The 13,046-nt window shown below is 39.2% G+C and overlaps 1 protein-coding gene across 2 annotated transcripts in view; it reads right to left on the bottom strand.

Annotated features, from left to right (window-relative positions):
• Window positions 1-10,262, bottom strand: part of IPCEF1 (interaction protein for cytohesin exchange factors 1) — a 37,484-nt gene extending 27,222 nt beyond the window's left edge. The window contains exons 1-3 of one of the 2 annotated variants that reach the window (XM_065631623.1): window positions 10,222-10,262; window positions 9,402-9,571; window positions 609-682 (exon numbers count right to left, since the gene is read on the bottom strand). In XM_065631623.1, the coding sequence (XP_065487695.1) occupies window positions 609-682; window positions 9,402-9,560 (233 nt within the window). In that variant the 5' untranslated portion in view covers window positions 9,561-9,571; window positions 10,222-10,262. Of the gene's footprint in view, window positions 1-608; window positions 683-9,401; window positions 9,572-10,030; window positions 10,138-10,221 lie in introns of those variants that run through there. The other variant, XM_065631621.1, reaches the window with a different exon arrangement.
• Between the last annotated feature and the right edge of the window lie 2,784 nt (window positions 10,263-13,046).

Raw genomic sequence — 13,046 nt, 5'->3', positions numbered from 1 at the left:
CAACCAGAAGAATGAAGGCTTTCTCTTAAGGGACAGAATAAAAACCATGCTGAGCTTTATATCTTTGAACAGCAGCAACACTCCTCCAAACCTTTGAAGTGTACTCAGAAGCAGCTGGAAGTCAGTGCTGCATACAGAGTTTGGAGACAATATTTTGAAATGTGTACCCTGCTGAACAAAGTTTTTAATCCCTGCACAACCAGAGTCTTCAAGTACAGCCCAAGCTCAGTTGCACCACAGCAGCCTAAGGAATAGTCCTGACTTGGAGGGAAGCAGCATTACTTGTACCACTGTTGACATCCCCACCTACGAGAAGGCATCTCAGACTACAACTTACTCATAATCCATGAACAAAGAGAAGGGGAAAAAAAAAAAAGGCATTTGGCACAGTGATCTACTTTTCCGTTTGTAGTTTCAGCAAAGGACATCTGGCAAAGAAGTTTCAAAAATATTTTTGCAGTATAGTTTTCTTTCTGTAGCTCAATTAGTATCTCATTATTTATACAACAAAGAAGAGCTCTCCACAGCTTCATTGTCAGACACTGCTGAGATTCAATTCCTTTCTATAGTAAAGATCACGCAAAACTGGGGGAAATAGAGAAACTTACTGCTTTTTTTTGCATTCAATTGCTCGGTCCACACTGAAGTCTGGAAGTCGGATAAATCCTTCTGCTTTTTCAGCCTGCAATAAAAAACAAACAAAAAAATACACACACCAAAAACACACCACATCAACAAACAACAACAACAACAAAACCCAACCACAACAACAAACAAAAAAAAACCCCACGACATCAATCGATCAGTAAGCTACTAGACTCCAATGTTCAATGATATTTAACATGCAAGTTCTTGTTTTTGACAGCTTTTTATAACTGTTGAAAACATATGCTCATCACCATGGGGACAGATTAACATCCAATGTTTTGGGTGATATTTGGGAACAGAAATATTCTATGCAATCTACTATTTGTGCAAGTCCCAGGTGTTAGAAAGCTACCAGTCTTGTTTGTGCAAGTGGCAGAGTATGAGCATAGAATTTATTGTACACTTCCAAATATCAAAGCAACTGAATGAGAGGATCCCCAACTGCTAGAACAGTGCTCAGATAGATTCCCTCTCCTCTTCACATCATAGCATTTGGATCAGAGCACCCTTATCTAAGATTCATGAGGAAGTCATAAGTCTAGTCCAGAGTGTAAAATTGTCGAGGTCGAAATTTAGGTTTGGATCAAACCGGGATGAAAAACAGTGGGAACATGGAGGAAACAGATTCCTTTGCAATCATCAGCAATCACACAACTTATTTCAAAGACATCAGACATTCTTTGTACATAGACCACAGAAAATGAAACTACTGAACCTCAGCAATAAAAACAGAAGCCTCTCAAAAGAGACAGGTGACATAAGAAAGAATGAATAAGAATTATATCATCCCTTCAGGTCTGGATGTTACATACTATCTCAAAGGAACCTTTGTTCCATTATAGAGCACGCATGAGTGTTACACAGATACATGACAGCACCACATATAACAATCTACGTATCTTTGCAAAATATATGTCTATAGCAACAGGAATTCAAAAGTGATCCAAAACAATCTTAGGCAGAGATGGAGAAGGGTCTCCCCTGGGTATCCGTAACATGGACCATTTTTCAGAGTCACCTTTACATGCCTCTAAGTCAGCAAGGCAGAGGCAGTACAGGCTGCTCCCATGTCAGGAGGTGAAACAGTGCAAGTGGATGGTTCCATGTGGCTGCACACTGCAAACCAGCCTCAGATAGCTTAGGCCACCCAGCTATTACTCCCCTCAGAAATCTGCAGGTGTGGTACAGGAGGAAGGAAAAGCCATACAGACATTTACAGTACTGTTTATATACAGTTACTCCTTTCTGAACATGAGAGTTTACTGAGCATTGGCATCTCTGTTCTGGGTCAGCTGGCCCCTGTGTCAGAGAGTAGCTCCAGCAAAACTGAAGTTATCACTTGGCCTCAAATCCCTGTTCTTGCTGCCTGCAGCTGAAAAATCTTTCTTTACCACATTTATCTATATTCACCCAATCAGCCACAATAAGACTAGGACTCTTCCTAAGAGGAGCAATAATGTAGACTGAAGTCTGTAGCACGTAGTGTCAGGAAAAACAGTACTTCCCAAAACACAGAAAGTGTTCATTCCTGAGTCATGTTTTTGCTGCTTGCAGCCCCTATCCCCAGGCACATTAAAATTCTGAAAACATACACTGGGTTAAAGCAGGTAAAATATACACAGCAATTACAAAGACAGAAGATAAATGAAGATGACTGACAGCATCTCAAGTCAGATTATGCATGAATATGAAGAAACTATAAAAATATGTTAATTGAGACAAGTCTTTGAGCTTTAATGCTTGGAAATATGAATCTCTGAGAGCTGAAATATGGATACCGAATGGATATTTCAGTGGGTGGTTGCCCCATACCTCTGCATATCTGTTCACTGGTATACAATAAATCACAGCATAACCATCATTCCTGCAATATACATATATTAAATATTAATATCAGAGGTTTAGACAGGGTGTTTCAAAAAGATGGACCAAATTTGAAATCCCTACTGCTTTGAAATTCGGTCTTTCTGAAACACCCTGTATTTTGCATCTTCACCAGTAAATGGCTCTGCCTGCTCTAGGACAAAAAGTGATTATTTGCAATTGTGGGGTTTTAACTTTCTGTGATTGTATTTGTATCTGTCAAACTTGTCTAGAGCCTGGCTTGGGAAGCTTTTGTTTCCATTGCACAAGTTGAAATTTAGTGAGACTAAACTCATTGAAATAAAATTAAAATTAACTAAGAAAAAAAAGTGCCAAGATTTTTAAGGGTTTTTTTTTTAAAATGTATATTTCAATCAATTAGACCTTAAGCTAGTATTTCCATTCCAGTTCCATAGTACACTGAGTATATAGGGATGAGCGAATGAGTAGGGGTGATGGAAGAAGCAGCTCTATTCTTGGGCTACATTGTACTAAAGATAGACAGTGTACTATCCTGCATTTCTATACCAAAAAAAATGGTCACTTACTAGACCAGTTGCAGTGAGAACACTGAAATTCCTGTTTGGTTCCCAAGACCAATCTAAGAACACCAGAGACCAAGCTCAAAAATGCAGTTTGTGAGGTATGAAAGCCATTATTACACACATTGCTGGATGAGAAATGTGTACAATGCCAGTTGTTTCTCTGCAGTATGATATGAATCAATAAATCCAGTTTAAAAAAAAAAAAGAGATCCAGAAGACTCCATGTAAAGGAACATACCCAGGTACCTTCACACCCACATACCAATAAATTTATGGCCTGAGCTAGGTAAGCCAACAGGTGGGTGAGTGGGTGACTAGGATCTGGGGTGGGTTGGCCTTACATGTTACCAATGCAATTACAACTCAGCCAGTTTTATCTGTTGGTGCAGCAGCCATTGGTCTACACTGCACCCTATAAATTGTCTAGGGTGCTGCACAAGCACTCATGAGCAGATGAAGTCCTTGCAATGGCATAAGTCACTGTCTCTACTGTCAAGATATACAAATTTGAATTTTGTATGGGATTACTGAATTATCAGGACCCTGTAAAACAGTGTGGGGACACTCACCTGGGGTACTCCCACCCATGAGGAGATAGAACTTGGACTTGAACCACTGACATATCCAATGAGTATCTAAATTAGATGAGTACTCTCTAGGTTGTTAATGGAAATAGGTCTGTAGGCTTTGATTTCAGTAATTTATATTTACTAGTTTTACAACAGAGAAATCTCCAGACTTCTTATTCAGCATTTGGCATGTTCCAGTTGGTAAAAGATTATGTTCTTGCATATGCATGTTCTATCTCAACACATTCAGATGTTATATTAATTCTGTCTGTGATTTCACATTTGTTCATTTATAAGAAAAGTCTAATGTTTCATTTTACGTATAAATGAAAGGAAGGAGGATAATGGTGTTAGCATTTTTTAATGCGCGTGTTTGATGGGTATTGTAGTTCCATAATTATCGGGGCGGGGGGGCGGCGGGAAGGAAAGAAGAAAGAAATCAATTCATAACAGTAAAAACTAATGAGCATTCCTAAAGTCAGAAAATAGAATCCCAAAGAAACACTAGGAACAGAATATGTGGAATTCATCTTTTTGGTCTTTCTTGGAATAAAAATGGCATTTAAAAACATTAAAAGTCTATGGAAGTCCTAAATATTTTCTTTTATTCAAAATATTATCTTTAAAGTGACATTAGACATTAGACATTATTTAACACACACATTTCACTCAAACTTCCTAGAGATTTTATTGCAATGCTGTAAAAAAGCCCTAAAAAACTCAGATTAAAAGAACCTTGGCCTGTTTCCTATTTAATTAAGAGATTTAAAAGAATAAGCTGTTACCTCTTGTGGGTTTTAGGCAGGCTAGCCTAACATACAAATCTGCACTTTTTGCTACGCCCAACTGTAGGAAAATAATTTCAGTAATAACAACAGTCTCTGCAAATGCTTGGGGCAAAAAGTAAGTAACCACTTTTTCACAGAAAAAGATTTTCACTCAAGAAAAAATTCAAACTTATTTATGAAAGGTACTGCCTTAATCCAGTGAAAGAGGCTAATGTCCTTCTTAACTTGCCTCAGTACATTGTCTAAATGTTGTGGCTTCAGAAGATTCAATAAATCATTTAACAGACCTTATTCAATATTTAAAGTTAATTCAATGGTACAGAAGGATTTTTTTAAGAGTGCTGTAAAGTCAAAATATCTTGTTATCATGGAACAGCTCCAATCCACATTTCAGGGTACACCTCATGGCTTCTTCACAGTGTCTCTGTGTTGCCCTCAGAAGACCCTGTGGACGTTGGAGGAGCAGTTCAGTGCTCAAGACTTTTTAGTCTTTTTTCTCTCTGCCAAGTGCACCAGTGAGGCAACCCATAGAACTGCAAATAATTTATGTAAGATATTGGACCAGAGGCCCCCAAAGCCCTCAGCACAATCAGCAGGCATCAAGGATTTTTTTGTCATCCACGTAACCAGCTACTATGATTTAAAGGTGAAAGATTTCTGTTTTAAAAGACTGCAATTATACAGCTCCTGGCAAAGCTGTTGGAGTGAGGACCGATTTAAATGCAGTGAATTAAAAACAAACAAAACAAACAAACAAACAACATACCACAAACACAAACCCCGAAGATAAATAGTGACAGTAGATCACAGCCTGAAAACTTTTGATTTTATATTTATATTTCTTTTCAGCTGAATCCCCATGACAACCATCGTTAACACATCCTACAAAATCGTATTTCAACTCTACTTGGAAAAACAGCTGAGCTACCCTAAAGGCCCACAAGACAGAGGCATTTAGTCCCCTATCTCTTTCCAGCTAACACTATCCAACACAGTCACAACAAGCACAAGGAGCCAGGAGCCTGGGATTACACCTAACAATCTCCCCCTACCACCCCTCCCTCCCTCCTATGCAGGTGTACTGATTCCCTCCAGGGTTTCAGTCTGAGAACCAAAACTGCTAAAGGGGCAGGCAGGATCACACGCTGTCCTCTTGAAACAGTTGTCTTCCAGGCAGCTTCCTACAGATAGCAGTACATCGAAAAGGGAACCAAACACTAACAAAGAGCAGTTGTCCAAGGAGTCTGGTGTTCTTGAGTACATCCAGAAAGTCTGACTGCTCAGACCCGTTTTCTGACATTTTTTGTGTTTCCATCACAAAACCAACCCTTCTTTGTTTTTCTTAGTCCAAACAGCTTCCCCTTCCCAGACTGGGGGTGTGTCCATGCTGCAAACAAAAGTTTACCAGCCTCATGTGATATACATGTTTTAAAGAAAGAGCAAGCACACATGGGAAGAGGTTTCAGGGCAGTCTACCCAAAGCCTGCTGAGACCACCCTGGCCCTAACTTCACCACTCCCAGTACTGCAGCTAGCTGGTCAAAAGCTAATTTGGATTTGCCTGTGTGCCCTGGTTTGCTTTCAATGAAGGAGAAGCTTGATTCTTAGGGTCTCTGATCAGCTGTTTCTGACCATTCTGAGTGTTTTCTTATTTTTTTTTTTATTTTGAGCTGTGGCTTTCACAACATTATTTTATGTTAAATTGAAGGAACTACCATCTGCAAATATCATCACAAATGTCCTATATTGCCTCCCCAATCTGTCTCACGTAACAGACCCAGAACCTGAGTTGCTTGAAAGCAAATTAAATCAGAAGGACAGAAACATCTAGAGCTTTGGAGGTGCCTGAAGACAGCCTTCACCAAGAACACGATGTAAGCTTAGGTTACATACTCAAATCCGGACAACGCACATTCCTGTACAGATTCCACCCACTTCCTATTTTCTCCATCTCCATTAGAAAAAAAGGTTAGGTCCAGCACCCTGTTGCTATGCTACAGTTGCCAGTGTCTGGCTGACTGCAGTTCCTACACAGCCATGAACAAAACATCCTCGTTTCTCACAAAAATGAAAGCAGTCAGGCAGAGCCACAGGCAGCCAGACTGCCCGAGTTCCTTGACCTCAGCCCCACTCCTCCACCATCACCTTTTGTTTCAGTCTCTATAAGAAGGGCTGTCATGGGAAGCCTCAGACATGTGAGGAGCAGGACAACTCCTCTTTCAACACTACTGTGAACTTAAAATTGTCATAATGGATGGCCCATTGGGACTGATGATTAACTCCTCTGAAGGCAGCGGAAGTCCAGGCAGTATTAAAGCCAGACCAGATAGTAAAAAGAAATATCAAGCAAGCCAGTGAATATAGCTCTGCTGTTTTTTGCTTCATCAATTTAGACATGAAAATATTTGCGAAAATACAATGGGTCTAATTCATCTCAGATATGACTCTGAGCATGGCTCTGATCTCACCAATTTAAGTAAGCAGATATTAGCAAAGAACACTTTCTTCCCTCCTTCCCACACCCACAGTCACTGCCATTCTACAAATGTTGCCTAAATCTACAATTATGCAGAGGCTGTGCTTTACGTTGTCCAAAAAAACCTCTGATTTTCAATGTAAAATAGTGTGCTATAGTCAGCAGAAGTTGAAAGCAAAGAGGTGCTACCAGCTAGCGTGTTTACAAGAACTGTGATAGGTACAAAGCCATGGCTGACATAAGCTGAGAGTATTTTGAAGCCGTATGAGCTCTTCAAGGTATATGAAATACACCACAATGAGGCTGCCACCTGTTCTTCAGCCTTGTTTATTTTGGATCATCAGTGACAGCTGGAGAGCAGGCATGGATCAAAAGGACGAGTTCACCCAAACGGTTAATGCTGTCTAGTAGCAAAAGGATGAACATCGCCATGGCTTATTTGGATCCCAGGAGAGGAATTTAGCCAGGTCACAACAACTAAAGGAAGTGGAGGACTTTTCAGCATCTGTACCCCACCACCTTCCTAGTCTTGCCCCATTTTATTTCCTTCCAACTTCACATCAGCCAGCCAGCTCATCCATCTTAACACTACTTGGCCAGAAGTACAATTGCAGCAGTGGTTTAGAACAGTCAATACCAATAAGGATTTGCAGAGTATTAATGTCACTGATGAGTTTATCTGCCAGGTCATATCTTTCAAGCAGAAGTACTGCAAATATTGGAAAAATAAAGCCTTTTTCCCCCCTCCCCCTCTATTTTTCTTATTTCTTTTCTTTCTCTTTTTTCTCTTTCTCTCACGCATGTATTTGACTTGGTCTAGAAAGGAAGCTAAGCCAGATTACCACAACCCCACAAAAAAACAACAGCATAAGACCAGCGAAGCTGTTTTCATTAACCCTCAAAATTAAAAAAAAAAAAAAAAACCACCAGACAATACCATCTTTAAATGCCATTTAGGAAAGGTCAGTCAAAGTTTTTATTCTGTCAAAATAAACCCAACACTGTACTCACAACTGAAGGGAGAAGGTGAAATACTCTTTACATGAGTAAAGTTTAGCTTAGGGTTTTGAGATTTTTCTAATGGTTTAAACTATTTTGTTTGTACCTTGAAACAGCAAGATTTTTAATGGTGATTAGTTCAATAGAAATAAACAAGTGGAAACAATCCTGATTGCATTTAATTTCTTAAAATATTCTAAGAATTAACAAGAATCAATAAGGGTTTCTTTAAACTTTCACCCTTTCCTGGGCCTGGGACATGCTGATTTCCAGAGCAGCCTATTTGCAAATGCAAAAACCTGATGCCTCTCCACAATTCCCCACTGAAGCTGCCGAGTTTCAACCTATGTTGTTGCTGACATTCTCTAATCCTCTGCACGTCCTAATTCCGGGCTCTGTCAGTCCATCATTTTAATTTGATAAGAGTTTTCTTCAAGGTAGCAGTGCAAGAGAGCAAAGCGAAGGGAATAATTATGCCTGAATCTTCCTGGGACAGGTAAGACATCCTCTCTGCCCAAACAAGGTGAGCTGTAGCAAACAGCCTGGAGTAAAGTCCATGGTTCCCTAGGACTCACTGCTGCTTTGCAATCAGATATAACCTTTCATTAAAAGGGTTAGTCTGGATTTCTCACTGTGTGCTTCCCCCCATTTCTTTTTCAGTTTTTAATTCCTAGTTCTTCAGTTGATTACAGGAATTCAGGGCCTGCTGTTCTTTGTCTCAGACTATTTCCCACTCGCACTGTAAGTGGAGTAGGCTATTTGTGTTTGATCAACTAGAAGAGAAATACTACCTATACTGGTTGTCCTCAGGAAAGCTCTGAACAGAAAGCTGGACCTTGAATTCAAAACACTGTGTTCTGCAGATTTGACTGTTCACATCGACTCATCAGGGCAGGAAGTTAAAAATCAGCAGAATGTGAGAACCTTTAATTACAATGCTCTGGATGACACATCAGCAAGACCAGGAGTAAAAATATCATCAACTGAAAATGTTCATACCTGCAAACCTACTAGGGCAAACTGGGGACAAAAAAACCAAACAAATAAAACCCCAAATAAAACAACAAAATACACACACCACCCCAGATTGATCTCAGCATGGAAGGAGATGGAGAGAGAAGCAGGAGAGAGACTTCTGAAAATTAAACTAATTAGAAATGAAGAAGCATTCCTGGTTTGGTTCTTAATAGCAAGTGTCTGCAAACTGCCCAACCCAGGAAAACCTTTCCCAAATTCAAATGTCACCAGCATCTGTGAAGAGCAGCTCTTTAAAGGGCAGAACAGACAGCAAGTTAACCTTTCACAAGTACTTACTGAACTAGAAAACACATAGTTTTCTGTATGTTTCACATTCACATAGACACTTCCCAGATTACAAGAAATGTGAGGGCTGAAAAATAAACCCAGTCATTTCTACAACTCCAGGGTGCACATAAATTGTGACCCCAGCTTCCCTTCTCATGGTCCCAGCAGATGTTGGTTGGTACCCAGGGCTGGGTAGACACTGTACTCACCAGCTGACTGCTGTACCAATACAGGGATGACTCCTTCAGCACACACCAGAACTTTTTCCATTTGTTGCCAATGAAAGCTCCTTTTTCCTTCTTCTTGTAGAGCCATCCTTGGCAATCGGCTTGCCCCAGCTCTTTACATGATATCCTCCGTCGGCTCATTGTAAAGAACCCTGTGCCATTAAAAATAGAGTGTTCTGCTTGTTTAAAACTGCATTACCAAGAAAGATGTTGCTGCCAATTAAACCTTATTTAGCAATCGCAGTGAGTGATCCAAACAGATCTTAAAATATACTTAGAAGTCAAACAGTTTTATAATGACTGTGAGAATAACGCACATTCATTTGAAAAGCATTCTGACATGCAGAAACAAAATAGTAAGCTATAGATAATGCAGATATTAATTAATGCTCAGATAACCACACAAGAGTTTTTGTAAATTAAAAAGATACCCTTTTAAGAGAAGCATGCATATATTTCCCTTCATGCAGCTGCGCTGAAAAGAATACATCTATTTAAGTCGGCTAGAGAAAACTGTTATGCCAAGTACATGAAAACCGCTAGTGTGTGTGTGTATGTGCAGGCAGCTGATTCTACCTCACTGATTTCCAGCTTTGATTCAATTAACATACCACAAGGATTTAGTCCAAAGGAACAACCCGTTGTCATTTTTCTCAGAATTGGTGCAAGAATCGGCTGAGTTAAAAAGCAGTCTTCTACAAGCTGAGTAGCAGTATAAAATCCTCACCCTCCCAAGAATAAGACATACTAAGAAATAATAAGAGGAACCCAGGAGAGAAAAGAAAAAACAATCTCTCATTACCTTGACTTTTCTTTTTTGTCTTCTGACGCAAGGGAACCTGTAAGAAATGCAGGAAGGAAAGAAAAGAGGAAATTTCAGATTGTGTTGCAATATTTGTGTAGAAAGGGGAGGGGGAAGCCAGAGAAGGACGTGGTGGTGATGCTGGTGGTATATGCAGGATGGAAATGCATAACCCACTCACTGCTGAAGGGACGTTAGTAGCTGAAGCATGAAACGTGTTAATTAAAATTGATGTATATCTAGTTGAGCAAGAGCAAATGTAACTATTATACATGTGTCTATCTACTAGTGCTTCCTGTTTCACACCCACAGGCAGTTTCTACTTTGCTACATGTTTGCCTGAATTGTATTCTGCGTTTAGAAGTTAAAAAATAGAAGTTAGGACTCAGCATTTTAATGCTTCATTACAGTCCACAAGGGGGATTTACAAACATGGGGAGATTAAAAATACATGCCAGGTGTCTGATTGTCATTTAGCTCATTCTAAGAAATCCCGAAAAAGAAAAATATTGGATTTTCTATTCTTTGTTTGTTTGGGGTTTTTTTAGTGCAGAGGATGAATTTCCCCCATGTAAGAATTTCATAATATTTCTTCCAAGAAAAAAAAAGTCACAAAAAACTGGCAGATAATCCAAACCATAAAACATAAATATGCCAGAAGTTTGCCATGCCGTCTATGAGAGTTTTAGTCACAGCAAACAGAACACAATTGAATTATATTTACTAATTTGCAATCTACTAATTTGCAATCTATATATTTCATCCCACATAAACACATTAAAAATGAAACTAAAACAGAAGACCATGGACCCAAAATGAGGTCATTAGAAATGTAAGGTCTGGCTTTTGGAGTAAATTCTCCCCAGACAGGCCGGTTGATCATGCAACTGTGGACAAAGCACTTGAATTCTCTTTGCCTCAACCTTTCCATCTCTACCATGGGAACAAAAGCATTCACCTTTTTCTATTTTTAGGAAGGTTTTGAAGCCTCTGGTTGAGAAATGCTGGATAAGGTGATGTATGATTTAATATGCTCGGCCACAACGTTGCTATGCAAAGCCGGTAGCTACCTGATCCGCTGCAGAGCTATGCTATGAACGTCCCTAATGCAGCCCCTCTGCCCAGCCAGTCAGCTTCTCAGGAAAACGAAACCCCATTTCATATTATTCTTGAAGGATTTAATAGCTCTTCCTGCAGGCGATTTAAAGGTGAGTAAAGCTACACCATCTGGAAACAGAAATAGAAGAGAGCACTGCCACCGGTATTTACAAGAGCTAGAACTTTCTCTGATCAGTGATCTTTGCAGCACGTATCAGAGTGCAGAAATGCATATCACAGTAACGTGCTTATCTGGTGCCTATTTGAGATGACCTAAACAACACACTTGTGGGAGGCTTTACCAGGAATGAATAATCTCAGACTCCTGCTTAATCGTCACGTATTCTTTTCTCCTTTTTTCTTTCTTTTTTTTTTTTTTTTTTTAAATTCTACCACTGCACCTCTCTCTCAGACTATTCACCATGACAACAGACAAAGAAAAGCAATGAGAAAATATATCTGCTCTATTAGAGGCTCCACAAGTTCCCCATCCTATGCCAGCCACTCTGAGTATTCATCACAAAGAAACTAATGCCCTATATAGGACACATGGAAATAATATACAGTCTCGCTGAATCAGTGGGTCAAGCAGTCACGCTAATTACTTTCCTTCACAGCTACCGAAAGTGATATTAAGAAAAACAAACATGAATCAAGTCTCCATGCACAAAAACTATGTAGTGGGGCAACCTCACATCTTTGCCGTGGGGTCATTTCATCTTTAACCAACATAAATTTGTACAAGAAGGGCAATACTGAGACAGGATATGGCTCTCTGTAAACAAGAGAGGAAGTAGTAGATCTTTCCACTAACCTTATTGATGATATATAGCAAAATAACATGGTCTATGGCTCATCTGTCAAGAAAGGATTAATATCCATATTGTGTAAAATCATCTGTTAGGGCCTGTTTTATGTATAGACTGAGGAAAAAAATGATTACCTAGTAAGATCTTGGGGTAACAAAAAGATTTTACAAATGTACATTTATTATTCAGCGGCAATGATGGTATCCTGCTACAAGTTGACAGGGATGATGAATCCCCATCTTTTCATATTTTGTGGGAGGATTTGGGAAACTAATGGGGGAAGGAAGGGCAGTTTTCCCAGTCAGGACTGCATTTAGTTCGCCTGGATAAAATCATTGTTGAATGAGATTGTGTGAATTAAGACAAATTCCTGGTTTTCTTTCCCAGTATTCCTAAAAGCTGAAGTTCTCAACAAATTAATCCTAAGCCTGGAATTTGGTAACTTTTAAATGTTTTTAGTGCTGTTCAGAAGCCCAGCATCATCTTATAAAAATATTTTGTTTGATCTGCACAAGAGAAACCTCTAATCCCAGACTTCAGCAATCAAATCGGGTGTTATTCACAAAATAACCTCCTCAAATTTTGTTGATTTATGAATAAACAAAAAGCACCAGTGTTTGGAATCAGATAGATATTTTATGCAATAAACAAGCAGCTTTAAGTAAAATTGTTTTCATCTTAAACCAAAAGAAAACCTATATTTAAATGAACCTACCACAAAATTCATGAAATGCCTCACCAGCAGGATTTGGATTCAGTTATCCACAAGAACAAAACACATTAGTAAGTCTTCAGTGACAAACGTTTCCTCAAGAAGTAAATTAAAATTTCCTCCTCTGAAAACTGAGTTATGGGAGTAAATAATGTTTCATTTTAGTGACCCTGGGTGAACATCAATTAAGAGATACTTCTAAGTTT

The sequence above is a fragment of the Caloenas nicobarica genome, chromosome 3 (assembly GCF_036013445.1).
Source record: "Caloenas nicobarica isolate bCalNic1 chromosome 3, bCalNic1.hap1, whole genome shotgun sequence".
In the NCBI taxonomy this organism is placed as follows: Eukaryota; Metazoa; Chordata; class Aves; order Columbiformes; family Columbidae; genus Caloenas; species Caloenas nicobarica.
Note: the sequence above shows the minus strand (reverse complement) of the source record. Positions and strands in the feature narration are given on the sequence as shown.